Source organism: Microtus pennsylvanicus, chromosome 2, assembly GCF_037038515.1.
Source record: "Microtus pennsylvanicus isolate mMicPen1 chromosome 2, mMicPen1.hap1, whole genome shotgun sequence".
Classification (NCBI taxonomy): Eukaryota; Metazoa; Chordata; class Mammalia; order Rodentia; family Cricetidae; genus Microtus; species Microtus pennsylvanicus.
In genome coordinates this window covers 132,419,520-132,437,339 of record NC_134580.1, presented here as the reverse complement: position 1 = coordinate 132,437,339, position 17,820 = coordinate 132,419,520, and the positions used below count along the sequence as shown (strand labels likewise).

Genomic DNA, 17,820 nt, shown 5'->3' with positions numbered 1-17,820 from the left:
GAATCTGACACTCTATTCTGGCCTCTGTGTGCACCAGGAGTACACATGGTAGATGTGCTGACAAAGCATTCATACACATTAAAAAATCAATAATAAATTTAAAGATTTTAAAAACAAGCATAAAATGTTGGTTGCAGCTGGTCAGAAAGTGTAGTGAGGAAAACTACTTGCTGCACAATCTTGATGTCTGAATTCTGTCTCAGAAAGCCACACTGGAGGGGAAGGACCAACTCCCAAAAGTTGTTCTCTGACTCCTGTACACGTCATGTCAATAATTTGCCCTATATACACCACACACACACACACACACACACACAAACAAACAAATAAATACAACAAGTACTGCTAGGCCCTACTCAAAACATCTGACTCAGAAAGTGGATGGTAAAGCTTGTAGATTTGCATTTCTAGCATCAGCTTCTCTGTGCCTCTGCTCCCTCTGTCTGGAGGCTCCCTGTTGAGAACTACTGTTCAAAGGTACATCATCTTTTAAAACCACTCAGGAAACTACCCGTTCAAACCATAATCTCTGTATCAGTGCTTAGGCTAGGGTAGAAGATAGAAAGGAGAAAGGCGGTTAATTTAGTTCATTACTTATCATTTCTCTTTTTTTCTATCTTTTACACATGACCTCTTGTTTTTGTAGAGTTTGAAAGATATCAACAACATGATAAGGCAAGGTGATCAGAAAACCAAGAAGCGTGTAATAGCCATCAGTGGAGATGCAGAATCACCTGCCAAACGTCTCTGCCAAGAGAATGATGATGTTTTACTTAAGCGACTGCAAGATGTTGTCAGTGAAAGAGCAAATCACTAATGACACTCCTTTTTCTGACCAAAGCACTTTGGTGTTGTTCTGGAGAAAGTTTGGGGGCTCCATTTTTCACACTTTTATCACTGGGTTATACCAAAACTTGCACCAAAAGCAAGTTGTTTTTTTTTAAGAAACTTTTATTCAAGATGTATCTGACAGACATGTATTTTCAGTTAGATTAGAAGAGAAATTTTAAGTGCCTTTATAAATGTTAATATTTTTAAAAATTTTTGTTCCTTGGGTTACTTTTTAGGATGAATTAAGGAGAAACTATTTTTTAGCTTTCTTTTCAAAATGATCAAATGTCTTCTATACTTTTTAATATGAGGTCAGTGAGTCTTTGAGATGCTTGTACTGTCTGCTCATGTCAAAGGCCAGGTTAGTGCCCACAATATGTGGTCTCAGTGATGCACCAGCCTGCCTTGGGCCTAGTGTAGTAACTGCACATCAGGTACTGCCATCATGCTAGGCTATCTGTCCCTTTGTCTTCTTATTAGGTACAAGCAGCTTTGTACCTGAATCCCCGCACTGCCCCACTCCCTGCTTTCCAGTCCTGAGCCCTCTTAGCCTGATGTTACAACTCAATGAAAGGGACATTTGTTCCATTTTTAAAACTACTATATATTTTTGATTTTCATGATATTACCTTAATTATTATATGTGATTGTATTCAGTCAGTTCTTAAAATTGTATTATATGTGATTGTATTCAGTCAGTTCTTAAAACTGTATTATATGTGATTGTATTCAGTAGTTCTTAAAATAAGAAACTGTTTCTTAATCTAGTAGAATAAAATTCCGATAAATAAGAAATTAAATTTCATTAGTAAAGTAGCATTATGATAAAATCATTCATTCTTGTTGTGTACAGTGGGACACGTCTATACTTCCAGCAGCACAGGAGGATTGCTGTGAATATCAGACCAACCTGGCTATATAGCAGGTTCCAAAGGAACTTGGGCTACCTAGCAAGATCCTTACTCAAAAAGATCAATTTTCATTCTCATTTATTTAATTTCCTGAAAATATTTGAAACTCTCACGTTAGTATCACTTAATGCCTTATAATCAGAATGTTTCAGTTCAAGAACTGAACATTTTCTTTGCATCTCATATCACTCTTTGTCCCAATAATTATGGTTTCTCGCAAGTTTTCCACTGGGGTTTAACTCCTGGAATCCCCTTGATGATCTTTTCAGATTGGAGGTATAGCCTTCTAAAGAATCAGGTCTTTAGTGTTCACCTTTTCTTGTGTGTTTCTAGAATCTGAGAGGATGGGAATAAGCCATTCTTAATTAATTTCTAGATGATGTGTCAGTATAAATACTTTAGCTGCAAACTTATTTTTTAAAATATTAAGTGTTAACCTGGCAGTCTAGCTCAACATAATGTTTAACTTTTCCAAAATTAATTAATTTGAATTAGTCCAAGATTTGACTGCCAATTAATGATGAATGGTGACCAAACTTTATTTTTTAAATTTTAAAAGGAGATTTGGGTTATGTTTTGTTTTTCTGAAAATTGTATTCTTGTGTTTTGTGTAGTATCTACACATGTTGTAATAAGCCAAATAATAGTCTGTCTTGAATCCTTGTACATATTTCTATGTAGCTATAACTACTGTATCACTTTCATTATTAATGTACAAAATATAAATGTGGATTTATTCAATGACTGTTTAAAAAGTTCAGACATGTTTTTACCAATTTTCAGAACTTCGTATTAATGTACATAAAATAGTTAATAAAAATTAGAATTAAAAACTATTGTACTTTTTATTTGTATTACTAGAGGTACTTGTGCAGCCATCTAAAATTCATGTCTTCAAGTTGTAGGATGTCTGAGCTGTCCGAAGCACTGGCTGCTCTTGTAGAATACCAGAACTTGGTTCCCAGCACTCACACTGGGTGGCTTATAACAGCCTTATGTACTCCAGTTCCAAAAGACCCAATGCTGTCTTCTAGCCTCCAAGGGCACCTGTGTGCGTGTGTATATACACATACATATACATGGTGATGCTTTGAATGAGATGCCTTCCACAGGCTCATGGGCCTCAATAGTTGGTCTCTAGTTGGTGGGACAGACCATCCAAAGGAAATTCCTAACATTCCAACCATTGTAGATAGAATCACCTTTAGGGCAGGCCCACCACCCAGCTCCCAAATAAATCACATGGAGGCTTATTCCTAGTTATAAACATCTAGCTTTAACTTCGCTTGTTTCTTGCCAGCTTTTCTTAACTTATCCCGTCTACCTTTAGCCTCTGGGCTTTTCTTATTCTCTTACTTTGTAAATCTTACTCTTACTCCGTGGATTGCTGCGTAGCTGGATGGCTGGCACCTGATGTCCTCCTCCTCCTCTGGCTACTCCTCTCCTCCCAGATTTCTCCTTGTATTTATATTCTCTGTCTGCCATCCCCCACATCCTTTCTCTTGCCTTGCTATTGGCCATTCAGATCTGACAGACAAAGTATCCTGCTTTACAGCTTTACAGAATTAAACAAATGCAATATAAACAAAAGTAACACACCTTAACATAATATTCCCCAACAAAAGGCATGTTCCACCACCGTCTGGCCACTAACTAACCCTTACATTTAAATTAACCTATATTTCTTATCTATGCTTTGCTATGTGGCTCATGGCCTGTTACCTCATTTTCTCTACATCCTGCTTCCTTGGTGGCTGGCTGGCATCTCCTCTGACTCTGACCTTCTTCCCATCATTCTCCTAGTTTTACTGTTTCACCTATAATTCCTGTCTGCCTACCAGCCAGTCAGCTTCTTATTAAACCAATCCTCATGGCAAATCTTCAAGTGTACAAAAGAATTATTCCATAGCAGTGGTCATTGAAGTTTTCTATGCTCAGCATACCACCCACTGTCTACGTTGACTCTCTGTTGCCTGCACAATGTAGTACTCTCAGCTCCAGCACCACATCTGCCTGCACACCACCTTGCTCCCTCTCATGACAATAATGGACTGAACCTCTGAAACTGTAAGCCACGCCAATTAAGTATTTTTTAATAAGAGTTGTTGTGGTCATGTTGTCTTTTCGCAGCAATAGAAACCCTAACTAAGACAGAAGTTGGTACCGAGGATTGGGGTATTGCTGTGATATGCTCAACCATGTTTTTGTTTGGGGTAATATGGACTTTGGGAGTATGGTTTAGGAAAGCAATGGAATGCCATACTAGTAGGAGCATGGAAGACGGTGCTGAATGTGATTTGATGAACTTGGGGATCAAGAGACTTCAGACAAGGCTGTTCATTAGTATATGGCCTAGAGTCTGATCTTGTGATATTTTGGTGAAGAAAGTGGCTGCTTTTTGCCCTTGTCTGAAGAGTCTATGTGAGGCTAAAGTGAAGAGTTTTGGATTAATTTTGTTGTCAGAAGAAATCTCAAAATAGCCTAGTATAGGCACCGTTGTGTGGATATTAGTGGTAATGCTAATGAAGATTTATAAAAGTAGCAAACTGACCAGGGTAGATTACAAAATGTAAATTTTGAGGAGAAAAAGCACCAGAAAGTAGAATGGATCTAAGTCCTATGTTGAAGGAGATAAACAGATTAAGAAATGGAATAATGGCAATATCCCACCCAATTAAGTTTCCAACTGATGGGAAAAAAACTAAAGAAAAGCTTAGAGCCTGGTATGGTGGGACACCTTTAACCCCAGAACGAGGAAGGCAGAGGCTGGCAGATCTTTGAGTTTTAGGCCAGCCTGGTCTACAGATCCAGTTTTAGGACAACCATGCTTAGGCAGTGGAGGACAGAAAGCTGGTGAGGATGTAATTGAATGAGAGGGCCATGTTCCAGTCCCATCAAGCAGTGGAAACTGGCAACTTTAGCCACATGGTTTTAACTTTAGAGTAAAGGATAGAAGAAATAGGTTATGGAATTTGCCTCCATACCACCCACCAGGGAGTGGGCCTTCTCCATAAATCACTAATAAAAAAATGCCCCAAGGCTTGCCTACAGCATGATCTCAATAGGTCTTTTTCTTAATTGAGGTTCCCCCCTCTCAGATGGCTTCAGCCTGTGTCAAGTTGACATAGAACCATCATCCAGCACATAGGTTCAGGAAATTCAAGGTCATCTCTATAACAAGTTCAAACTGGAGACCAGCTTGGGCTACATGAGACCTTGTCTCAAAAAAAAAAAAAAAGGAAAGGGCCAACAGCCAAGATGTAGAACCACCTTAGATGCCCTTCAACAGATTTTTTTAATTGGCATTTGCATAATAGTATTTTATTTAGACATAAAAAATGATAAGTTCCCCCCCCCCCAAAAAAAACCAACTCTGAACCTATTGTTAAACATTCTTTATGGCTGATATACTGGTAAAAATGAAACACTTCAGTGACTATGGCGAGTTTAAATAATACAAGTCCACAGCCAAATTATCTCCTGCTCTCTCAGCCCCCTAAACAATCATTTATTGCCCACCTCTGTGTTTGTCCTAGCATCCTTGTGACTATTAAGCAGATCTTTTGGATATGTACGATCAACCCTCTAGCTTCCCTCAACCCACAAGCTAAGAAGTCATCCCATGGCATCCGAGGCTGCAGCAAAAGTTTCTCCCCTCTACCCTGCCTAGCTGGAGCTTCCACCAATGCATTTAACTTCCTTATTTATCATTTTCTTTGTTTTGTTACAATAAAAACTTCAGCAAACTCTCACCATGTTGATATGCAGTATTTGGGGCAGTCTGAATCTGCATCCAGGATGTGGTCACTCATACTTAGATCTAGAATCTTCTTTCATTTACAGTAAGAGCTGTGCTTAAACCAAAAGAAAGAAATTGTGTTGTGTGCAGAAAAACAGGTGGAAAAACACAGGAAGCTGTGTATTGCTGATCTCAATTCACTGCCTTTTTGAATCTAGATGTTTTTGAAGTATATGTACATGATAGGGGTGTGGTATGCATACACAATAGATAAATCTCAAATAATGTACTGACTGAAAGGACTCAAGTGTCAAGGGCTACATAACATTTATATTACAATCTAGAAAAGGCCTCTGCATCCTGAGTGCTGGGATTAAAGGCGTGCACCACCACCACCCAGCTGAACATTTCTTTCTCTGTTATGTGGGTATGATAGCATCTGGGGTCTTTGTCCTGAATAAGTTATTTTCCTATTAGGATGAGACCTTGCCTTTTGTCTAAAGGAGTTAAAGGTAACCTGCCAGAGTCAATCATTTTATAATGACCACAGTTTATAATGAGCCCAGGTATGAAAGTCTTCCATCTTCTCGAAGTCATTCTCTCAAGGTCTTCAATTGAGATCAGAGTTCTCCCTGACTCTCATGCCTGCGTTCTGCATAAGCCCTCATCCCTCACTGCTTCCTCCTCTGCCCCTTGGTATTTCTCAACTCCAGGCACACTTCTGTGTCGCACCCCACCTCGACCAGCAAGGATGATGCGACACCGGAGCTCTTCTTGCAAGCAGTTTTATTCAGGACCTTTTTTACAACTGTATCTCTCTCTCTTCCCCAGGCAAGCCTCTCCCAGCCCTTAAATAGGCCTGAGCTACCAACCCTGGATAGCTACGTGGGCACCGTCCATTGGTCCACGCATACGCAAACTGCTTGCGATCATCGGGTGATGATCGCAAGAGTCTGGTCTTAGCCAAATAAGGAATTGTTTATCAGAGAGCACTCACTTTCGGGATCATGGAGGGCAGAAGCCAGCGCCATCTTTTAGGCATGGCTCCACGCAGCTCTCTACAGTTCTGCTTGGAGAGGCTTGCTTCCTCTTTGTGGAATGCCTTTCTATACCACACACATCACTCCTTCATCTTTGCTCAAATGTCATCTTCCCCAAAGACCTCTCCAGACTACCCTACCTAAAATGGTGGCCACTCCTGGTCTCTTACTCTGATCTATAATTTTCTACAGCACCAGCTTCTGGCGTATGATGCAAGTCTCTATAGTAAGGAGTGAGCCACTTATTGGTTCCTGGCCTCTTAGCCCCAAAACAATCACAGAAAAACTGTATTAATTAATCAGCCCATTAGCTATAGCTTCTTATTGGCTAACTCTTACATATTAATATCTGTGTATGGCCACATGGTTGTGGCTTACTGGCTAAAGTTCTGGTGTCTGTCTCCGGCAGGGCTACATGGTTTCCCCTCAACTTTTCCTTCTTTCTCCCAGCATTCAGTTTAGTTTTCCCTGCCTATCTCTGTTCCCCTATAGCTCTGGTATAGACCTAATGCAGTTCTTTTATTAACCAATGGTATTCACAGCATACAGAGGGGAATACTACATCATCTCCTATAGTTAATTATATTGTTCATGATGGCATTCCCACTAGAATGTGAATTTCAGTAAGCAGGGATTTTTGTCTGTACAGTTGTTGATGTGCCCTAGTTGTCCAGAATTCTAAGTACCCTGTAAACACTCATAGTTGATGGGTGAAAATGTGTTAATAACCACATAAATTTAACACTAAAATAACCAGTCAACAAAACTCTTAGGAGGATTAAAAATAATAGACACTATGCAAAATTAAAATGTCTGACTCACTCTTACCTGAGTGTGTGTGTGTGTGTGTGTGTGTGTGTGTGTGTCTGAGGGCATCATGAATGATAGGTAAGTATTCTTCTACCCACTGAGATATACTCCCAGCACTAGCCGAATGCTGTTTGTGTGTGTGATATATGTACATGTGTGTACAGGTGTACGTGTTCATGAGCATGTCCTTGTATACATGGAATGCCCAGAGGATCACATGTAGAGTTCTGTTCTCTCTCTCTGCCTTATTCCTTTTTTTTTTTTGAGACTAGGCTTTACTATGTAGCTCTGGCTAGTCTGGTACTTTCCGTGTATACCAAGCTGGCCTTGAGCTCACAGAGATCCCCCTACCTCTGCCTCTTGTGGCAAAATTAGATGTGCACCACTACACCTAGAAGACAGGGTCTCTTTCTGAACTTGAAGGAGACTGGCATCCAGCAAGCTCCAGTGATCTTCTGTCTCCACCTCCCTGCCCTTCTCTCGACACTCGAGTTACACAGGTGCCAAGGTTTACCCATGAGCCTCCTGCCTGTTCAGCAAGCATTCTGTTCACTAATCCATGTTCTCAGCTGTATGTGGTTGCCAATGAGAGAGACTCACTGTGTTAACCAGGCTATCCTGAACTCAAGATCCTCCCGCCTCTACCTCCCCAGCACTCAGGAGGTAGAGGCAGGCGAATCTCTGAGTTCAAGGCCAGTTCAAGTCTACCGAGTGAATTGCAGGACAGCCAGGACTAATAGAGAAACCCTGTCTTGAGAAAGAAAAGAGAGAGAGAAAGAGAGAGAGAGAGAGAGAGAGAGAGAGAGAGAAATAGATAGATAGATAGATAGATAGATAGATAGATAGATAGATAGATAGATAGATAGGTAGATAGATAGATTTATTTGGGGTTAGGCTTTGAAATTTGCATAGATGGAAAAAATATCTCCAGGAAGCATGTAGAGCGAAGGCTGAAGAGGAAGTAGAAGAGTGAATCACAGTGGTGGTGGTTGCCTGTGCAGAGATGTGGAAATCACAGCCTGATGCTGTCAGGACCAAATTTCACACTCTATCTCGCTGTGGGACAATTGGAGGTCCAGGACAAATTTCTTGGAGTGGGGGAAAGCACTGGCGATATGGCCCTTAAAACAGTTTTTCCTATTCTGATCCTAACCACGGCAAGCTTGGGCAGAGCTTCCTCTCAGTATGGGCAGGACTCCTGTCTGATAGGTACTGCTTCTCGGGTTGTGGGATGACTGCATGGGAACAGGTCACCAGAACTAGAGCTGACCAAGTGACACCCCAGAAAGAGTCAGTTTTATAGATGAAATCCTGTGCCAATAGACTCCCAACTCTGTTACCACCATGTGACCTTGAGCCAATAGTAGTTTAAAAGATTAAGAGCCTCTGGAAGTGAGAGGATTGGGGGGAAATGATGCATATTTAAAAAAAAAAAATAGTGTGCGTGTTGACAGGCAGTGATGGCGCATGACTTTAATCCCAGAATACTTTCCAGAGCAGGCTCCAAAGCTACAGAACACCCCCCCCCCTATATATATATAGTGTGTGTGCGTGAGAGAGAGAGAGAGAGAGCACTCATACCACAGCATCCGCGTGGAGATCAGAAGACAATTTCCCAGAGTCAGCTCTCTTCTTCCACCTTTCTCTCGTGTCTTAGACTCAAACTCAGATCGCGACACCTGCACAGCAAGTGCCTTTACCCACTAAGCCAGCATGCTAGACCACACTGAACACGCAAATCTAATTGATTAAACTTAAAACCCTGTTTGTATCATTTTCTATTGCTGACTTCTATGGGAAAAGACTCTCACAAATCCTAGAAGCACAATTTTCAAATCAGCCATTGTGGGCATGAGATATAGCTCTTTTACCCTCTTGTTCCCGTTTCTTATGTCTTGATAACTGGGATGTTTTCACCAAATGCCCTGTTGACGGGATGGAGAACGTTTTCTGAGCCAACCTGTTATTAAGAGCATGGACTTTGGAAGCATGCAGCCTATCCTTTCTTAGCGCTCTCTCCCTCTCCCTCTCTTCTCCCCCCCCACCTTTGTACTTCACTTCCTCCCATCTGAAATGTGTTAAATGTGTTAGTATTTGTAAAGCCTTCAGAACAAGGACCCTGAACGCAACAGCATTGTTTGCTAAGAATGCCTTGGTTTATCAGATTTCGTGTTTACTCTGTTTTGGTGTTGGGGGTTGACCACTGGGCCTCAAGGCTGTATTCTCTGCCTGAGCTTCACCTGTTCAGCTCACCGCTAAGACTAATTTGGACTGCTTGATGTTAAAATAGCCTTGCTGTAGATGTGTCGTGCTTTCCCGAAAGGTGTTGTTTTTTTTATTAGCAGCGGTCATTATTAGTATGTATTAGTACGCACATTAGTGTACTAATAATGTATGAATACGGATTTATGGGGAAGTTTGGGTCTTGACCCAAAATGGATTAAAGCAAAAGAAAATGCCTGTCATTTGGACACTAACCAGTAATTAGTAAAAAAAATCCTGTCTATTTGGAAATAAACTTGGCACCTTAGGGCAGGCCCCTGCCAACTAACTGGCAATCATTGCAGGATCTTCAGTTAGGCCAGTCCCTTGCCCGTTGTGTTCTGCACTGGGATGGTGCTGGCAGCTTCGTTGCCTTCAGGTACTTTTTACAAGTTCACAGCTTGGAGCGTTTGAAACCGGGCGAAAAAGTACTTGCTTAGAGGAAGGCACCTGCAGTCCACCAGAAGGCCTTTTAATCTGGAGTGTGGTGGAACCTTCATTAGCCCCAGGTGCCCTTTTACCCCGGCCTCGTCCTTCCTAGAGCCCTCACCCTTCTTTAATCACAAATTTTGTTTCTCTAATAACTCCGCCCTTTCGGGAAACACAGAGGCGGGGTTGAGGGCAAGTACGCATATCATTGCGCGTGCGCAATGGGCCAGGCGCTAGCGCCTCAGGGAGGCCAAGCTCCCAGGGCTGATGTCCAGCGCGCCTGCGCAGTAGGCCCGGATGGCACCGCTAAATGGACTCGCCTCCAGGGCAGTGGCGTCAGTGCGACTGCGCGCGAGCCGGGTGCCGCGGTACTTAATTTCGCTGCGCCTAGACTAGCAAGTAGCCATGCGGAGAGCAGACCCCGAGCAGCCTGCAAAGCGGCCTCGCTGCGATGGCAGCCCCAGAACGCCGCCGAGCATCCGTCCTGCAGCGGCCAACGCGTCTCCGGGCTCCGAACTCCACATTGACCTCCCGACCTGGGATGTGGATGATGTGTGCTCCTTCTTGGAGGGAGAAGGCTTCCGAGAGCAAGTGCTGGGCAGCTTCAGAGGTAACGGGGCTGAGGGGCTGGGCTGAGGGGCTGGGCTGAGGGGGGCAAGGGATTGCGCCCAAGAGGCCGAGCGGGGAGAATCACGCGAGTGGCATCCGAAGCGGGAGGCCCCTGGGGGAAGCGGCTGGTGGCGGGAACTCGGACCTGAGGCGGGAGGCGCCCCGACGCGAGCCGTTCAGGACGGCTACCCAAGGTGGGCGCAGGCCAAGTGCCAGCCCATAGGAGGGTGCTGGCTCTGGGGGCTACGGACCGGGAGGGGCCCTGGGAGGTTTGCATTTTCTTCTGGTGTATGAGTGTCTTGGGGAACTTGTCACTTCTTCTGACAGGAGAGATCCACGCCTTTCTAAGATTTCCTCCCCAGACCTCGGGCAGTGGCTTGTGGTCTTTTCAGGTTGGGAAAAACCTTCTGTGCTAACCGCAGCTCCCAAAACACTTGACCCCGGGAGAGATTTTGGCACTTTTAAGTTTCGCTCTTAAGCCGTTCTCGGAATTTGGGGTTTTCCTGAAAGGGGAGGGTAGTTGGTAAATCTCCAGATTCTCACCGACTGCCTTAGCGTCCCCGTAGGCGCTCAGTGTGTGCTGACTGTATTTGCAGAGTGCTACTTATCAACTTCTCTTCCAAAACAAGAGCAACTCACTCAGTTGACCACTGCAACCCCAGCAGTCCACAGCTTGGCCACACAAAGGGGAGGGTATAGGCTGAGAATTTTAAGTGACCCTTCTGGTTTTTGCTCATGCATCAGTCAAACCCTCGGAATCTGCTCAGCTTGTTTGTGATAGGCGTGAAGCTTAACCCCTTGCATGATCTCCTGAGGTGTTCGCTGGGAACGTGACTTGTAGATTCCGAAAACTTTACTACTTGTGGGGCAGAGCCGTGTGCCTAATTGAAGGATCGGGAAGTTTCAAGTTCAGGGCATAAAGGTAGCTTACATGTAGGAACTAACATTTCTCTCTTTCCCTTCCCCACTTCTCACTCCACAGGAAAGTAACTTGGGGGGTGGGGTGCTAAGACAGTGTCTCTCTGAGTGCCGTGGGACTCTCTATGTAGACCATGCTGGCCTCAAACTCAGTGATCCACCTGCTTCTGCCTCCTGAGTGCTAGGGTGAAAGGCGTGCGCCACCACACCTGGCAGTATTTTATTTTAGTTTTATATGTGTGAGTGTTTTGCCTTCATGTGTGTATGTGCACCACGTGTGTGTCTCGCGTCCTTGAGGCCAGAAGAGGGTGTAACTCCCCCTGGACTGAAGTTACAGGTGGTTGTGAGCTTCCATGGAGTGCTGAGAACTGAATCCGAGCCCTTTGCAAGAGAAGTGATTGCTCTTAACCTCTGAATTAGCTCTTCTGGCTTTATTTTTATTTGAATTATGTTTTTATGGGGGTGGGGATGGGGAGTGTATGCACCTGAGTGCTGTGCCCACGGAAGCCAGGAGAGGATATCCAACCGTCTGGAGCTGGCCGATGTGAGCGGCCTAGGTACACAAAAGCCGTGTGTGCTCTTAACTACTAAAGCCATCTCTCCAGCTTCAGATGATGTTTTTTTTTACTTTCTTTTTTTTTTAAATTTTATATCTTTTACGTCATGTATCTTTTTAAAAAATTTTTCTATGGTTTATTTAACTTTATTTTATGTGCATTGGTGTAAGGGTGTCAGATCGCTGGAACTGGATTTTCAGACAGTTGTGGACTGCCATGTGGGTGCTGGGAATTGAACCCGAGTCCTCGGGAAGAGCAGTCAGTGCTCTTAACTGCTGAGCCATCTCTCCAGCCCCCCCCCCCATGATGTTTTGATACCAAAGATGTTAAGTAACCTCCCAGAGCCACACCTACACAAAAGACGCAGAGCTGAATTTTTTAAAGGTTAAGTCTTTGGATTCCAGAATTCATTCTAGTTATTTCTTAACCAGTGTTCTCAATAAAAATTACTGGGGAACATAGCCTGTAATCCTACTCTTTGGGAGGCTGAAGCAAAACAATTAAGACTTCAGGTTCCAGTCTTAGGTTTTCAACCATCCTGGGCTATGTAATAAGGCCTTGGAGAACATAACCAAAATTAGAAAATCAACTAAGAACAAGGGAAAAAATCTTGTAGAAAATGAGTAAAATAGCAAGAAGAAACCATCAATAACCTACCAATAAACTTAAGTAAAGCAGTTTTATCTCAATAGTAAGTTTTAAAATACTGGGTTTTAATTTAATAATTAGAAAAGATTGTTAGCAGATGAAATATGTATTCCAGTAAAGTTGATAGACATGTCCGTTAGCTCAACTGTGGACAGTTTGGTAATGCTTTTTGACCTATAGTAAATAATGACAGCGACATTTATTATGTATATACTTTGTATGAAGTAACCCCATATACATTTTGCAAGCTTTTGGGGGAGGGATAGGATTTTTGTGTATATGTATGTAATATGGAGGATGAGACCAAGGGCTTTGTTCATGCTGTGTGAGACTCTACCACGGAGTCACATTACCCTCTTCCTCCGCATTCTGTACATATTTTATTTTATAAAATCTTACAACAGGGGCTGGGGAGATGGCTCAGTTAGTAACTATGCAAACAGGAAGATCCGAGTTCTAAATTTCAGCACCCACATGAAAAGTTGGGCTTAAAGGTGCATGTTTATAATCCCAGAGGTGAGGAAGCGGAAACAAAGTAGCTTCCTGAGGGTTGCTGGCCAAGCACTGTATCTGAATTGTTCGTATAAATTCAAACAGGCACACATACACATAAATAAATCTTAGAAAAATGCCAGGCAGAGGAGTAATTAAGGAAGATGCCTGACATTGACCTCCAGCTTCCGACAAGCACGTGCACAGGTGTGTGAACACACCCCACACAAGTGCACACATGTGCAAAATGTATTAGGATTTGTATATACTGTAGGATACAAAATATCCATTAAGAAAGATCTCAGTGGTTTAGAGCACTGTTACTCTTGCAAAGCACCCTGTTTGATTCCCAGCACCCACATGGTGGCTCAAAACCATCTGTAACTCCAGTTCCAGAGGATTCAGTACCCTCTTCTGTCCTTCACTGACACCAGGCACACATGTGGTGTGTGTGTGTGTGTATGCTGGCTAAATACTCATACATACAAAATAAATAAATCTTTTTTAAAACAATTTAAAAAGGGGGTATACAAACTTTCATCATTGAGAAGAACTATGTTTAGGATATTGGGTGGGAAAAATTGGTTATATGACAATCTTTTATATGTAAACTGCATCATTTTATATAGATAAATTTGTGATCTTAAAACGCTAACAGTAGGTATCAGTTTGAACTTAAGTAAATTGGCATTTAGTATTTTTTTATATATTATTTGGACTTTTTACATCGTGTAACTGTTTTTTCGTAATAGAAAAAATACAAAAGTACTATTTTCACTTCATCTTTCCTTTTTCTTCCAGAAAACTGTTTCCTCGTTTTCTCTTGTTACATTGAGAAAGAAGGTTTTTGTTTATATGGAAATAGTCCAGAGCTATAGAATCCGAGCTCAAGAAGAGCTAGAATTTACTATTTGGAAAGAAAAAATATGTACATATATGTATATATAGCTCTTTCAAAACAGTATTGTGTGCTATCAAAGGTTGCTTTAGAAATGGAACTCTGGGTACTCTGATTTTAATCTGATGATTCTAAGAAGAATTGATTTAAATCCCTTCTCTGACACCACCCCTCGCCCTGAGACTTACAAAACAGGAAACTGCAGACCTGGCAGGACCTCACAATAATCAGGTTTCACTTTACTTTCCCCATTGCTTTTCTCAGAAACAATTTACATGAATAATTACAAATGTTCATCTGACTCATCAAAATAGTTCTTAGGTTTGTTACCTAATTAAGATTTTTATCAAATAGAATTTTTAAAAGAAGGGATAGAAAGACTTTTAAAGTAAAATGTCAAAAGTGTAGTACATCTCAGTTATAAAATGCTTACTTAGTATGTATAAAGACCTGGATTCGATCCTTAGTAACTTTTTTTTTTTAATTTTTGAACTCTGGAGGCTCTCAGAGATAAAGCCAAGCTAGCTATATGGCAAAACTGTCATTAAAAAAAAAAAAAAGCCTGGCATGGTGATGCACCCCTTTACTCCTAGCACTTGGAGGTAGAGCAAGTGGATTTCTATGAGTGTGAGGAGCCCAGCCTGGTCTACATAGTGAGTTCCTGTATGGCTAGAGCTACACAGTGAGACCTTGACTCAAAAAACCTAAATAAATAACTACATAAAATAGGAAGGGAAGACAAGAAAGATAGTTCAGTGGTTAAGAGTGATTGCCCATAATCATGAGGACTGGAGGAGTTCAGATCCCAGCCCCACATAACAAGATGAGTGTTTCCTGTAAATGTCAGTAATCCCATCTCTAAGGTGGAATGTAGACAGGAAGAGGATAGCTGGGGATTACTGGCTTCCAACCTAGCCAAATGCAAGCCCCAGGTTCAGGAAAGAGACCTTGTCTCAGAGTAACAGGCAGAAAGTGATGGAAGAAGACACTCAGTGCTGTCCGTGTGTCAGTACTGGTGCGCACTACAACACATACACAATGTAAATATATATTAAACGTGCATGTTATATATTTTTAATTTTTATATTTTATTAATTAGCATATTCTAAATATATATTTATTTTTAAAGTATGGTGAATTTGTGTCTCAGTATCTGAGAAGCATTGGTTCTAAGACCAAGCAGGTATCTAAAGATAGGATGCTCCAGCCCATTACATAAAATAGCATAGTGCGTTTGCTTTTGCTTCTGATCTGTGTATACCCATGTCTGTATTCTTTAAATCATCTCTACATTACTGTAAAGCCTCGTATAATGTAAACAGTTGTCGTACCATATTTTGAAATGTTATCTACAATAATGAACACAAGTCTTTACATGTTCAATGCAGGTGCAGGAGTTTTTTCTGAATATTTTCCATTAGTACCATCAATAAGAAAGCTGGCTATAGGCCATATGGCTCACTGCCTGTAGTGGGTTCTTAGTGAATACAAACTGAGTGCATTCTGACGGATTCAAACCAAAGGAAATTGGAAAACATACTCTGTAAATACTGACTTTGCTTTTTCCTCTTCCTTAGAGAATAACATCACTGGTTCATTTCTGCCCTTTCTTGATGAGTCTCGTCTTGAAAATCTTGGAGTAAGGTAAGAATAATAAAATCATACTTTATTCACCTTTCAGAGACAAAGCTCAGGATCTCAGGTTTTACCTATCCTCAGTTCAGTACTGTGACATGTGTTAGGACAGAATCCCTTGCCTGCTGTTTCTGCTGCACGGACCTTGTGTTTAGTTTTACATGTGGTTTCTATTTCAAAGGGCTTTGCTGACAAGCATTCATGGAGTTTATAGAGGCCAAATTTTTACTCTCAAATTTAGTATAATTGAATTGTATACACTAGAAATATGTATCAGAATCAATAGGAAAAAAATTAACAAGAAAGTCAAAGTTACCATCCTATCTATTTGTAGGTCGTCCTAAGGCTGTCTAGGACTGGGATGTATCTGTGTATGTAATCTGTTAAAGCTCATAATTATCCTGTATGGCTTTGTATACACACATGCAGACATCTCTGTGTATGCCTGGAGGTTCTGGGGTCTAAGTTAGAGCTAAGACCCCTTTAAAGATCTTAGCTGATATTCAGTGTTTATGTGTGCTTTAAAATGTAAGTTTTCTTTCTTTCAGAATTGGCAACAGTTAGTTTAATGTTTGTGGTAACAGTAACTAAAGAATAAAAACAAAGTCTTATTCTGAATTACTTCAGGGCCTCCGGCTTAGAACTTGAGAATGGAAATAGATTGTGAGTGAACCTTAGCAAAGAATGTTAGCTGTCCTTTAGAAGCTGCCCTTTGGAGCACAGGCTTCAGGGATGTTGACTCTGCTTCTTTCATTCCCATTTCAGCCGTCTGAGACTTCCATTTATCACCTTATTACCTGTGCAGTGGTGGACTTTCTTCTAATCTCTTTTCAAAGACCCAAACACTGTTGACTTGTTTAGCAGCTATTTATGGGAGGTTCATTTGGTTCTAGGCACTCCTCTGGGAACTTGGGACACATGGGTGAACAAGACAGGCAAATTCCAGAAGGACAGTACTGTACGCTATGTGTCTTGTACCCTGCTTTCTGCCTCTGAGATGAAGTCTGCAGGATATAAACAGGCTTGCATTAGCCTGTAATATAGCCACCTGTTGTATGTTTAAATTATCTAAAATTTGACTAAGTCAGGGGCCAGAGCTGTGGCCCCGAGAGTAAGAGCACTTGCTGGTCTTCAGGAGGACCCACCTCGAGCTGCCCTTAGCAGTGCCAGTGACTCCAGCTCCATTGGATCTAACGCTCTCTGACCTCCACAGACTGGCTCACGTGCACAAATCCACACACAGACACAATTAGAACTTTTCAGTTAGATGAATTAAAATTTTTTAGTTCTTCTGTTGTACTATCTACATTTCAATTGATCAATAACCCCTTGTGCCCAGTTGCCAGTGTGTTACACAGAGCAGACAAGACACTTTGGTAACTTCAGAACGTTCTGGGAGGCAGCTGCCTCAGAGAATACCACAGCATCACCCAGTGAGCCCGTGGTGCTAGCCTAGCTTGCTGCTGTATGGTCATGCTTTTCTCTCATTTCTTTTTTATCCTTCCCTGTCCACCAACTCCTGTTTCCAGGATATAAACTCCCAGATGAATTTCCTGTATATAAGCTCTTGTGTTGGACTCTGCATATTATGGAGAGTCCTGTTTAGATAAACACTTGCTGTATTCCTTGAATTTTTGATTAAATTATTAAGCAAATATTGATATATTTACTTATGTTGTTTCAACTTTAGTTCCTTGGAGGAGAGGAGGAAGATGATTGCGTGTATCCAAAAACTGAGTCAATCTCACATAGAGCTAATGAAGGTAAAAGGGATCTGAGTGTATAAACAGCATTTCCTTTTTTATACAAGAAGTATTGCTTCATAAGGAATTATAGCTTTTGACTTTGACTTATTATACGATGTAGTGTGTGGGTGTGGGGGGGGTGTACATAAAAGTGTCACAGTCCAAGTGTAGTAGTCAGAAGACAACTTTGGGGAGTCGATACTCTCCCTCCACCATGTGGATACAAGGGATAGAACTCGGGTCCCAAGGCTTGGCCTCAAATGTGTTTACCCACTGAGCTATCTCTAGCCCTGTGA

At 41.8% G+C, this 17,820-nt stretch overlaps 2 protein-coding genes across 6 annotated transcripts in view; both read left to right on the top strand.

The window, feature by feature from the left end:
• The window catches only part of Rbl1 (RB transcriptional corepressor like 1), a 63,552-nt gene extending 60,983 nt beyond the window's left edge, over nucleotides 1-2,569 (top strand). Inside the window, exon 22 of the mRNA XM_075962815.1 lies at nucleotides 647-2,569. Coding sequence (XP_075818930.1) covers nucleotides 647-817 — 171 coding nt within the window. The 3' untranslated portion in view covers nucleotides 818-2,569. The remainder of the gene's footprint in view (nucleotides 1-646) is intronic.
• Nucleotides 2,570-10,236: 7,667 nt separating this feature from the next.
• The window catches only part of Samhd1 (SAM and HD domain containing deoxynucleoside triphosphate triphosphohydrolase 1), a 40,733-nt gene continuing 33,149 nt past the window's right edge, over nucleotides 10,237-17,820 (top strand). For all 5 annotated transcript variants that reach the window (XR_012909730.1, XR_012909731.1, XM_075962810.1 and 2 more), the window contains exons 1-3: nucleotides 10,237-10,632; nucleotides 15,722-15,788; nucleotides 17,470-17,542. Coding sequence is in view for 3 of the 5 variants with exons in the window: in XM_075962810.1 (XP_075818925.1) it covers nucleotides 10,428-10,632; nucleotides 15,722-15,788; nucleotides 17,470-17,542 (345 nt within the window). In the remaining 2 variants the exon portion in view is untranslated. The remainder of the gene's footprint in view (nucleotides 10,633-15,721; nucleotides 15,789-17,469; nucleotides 17,543-17,820) is intronic.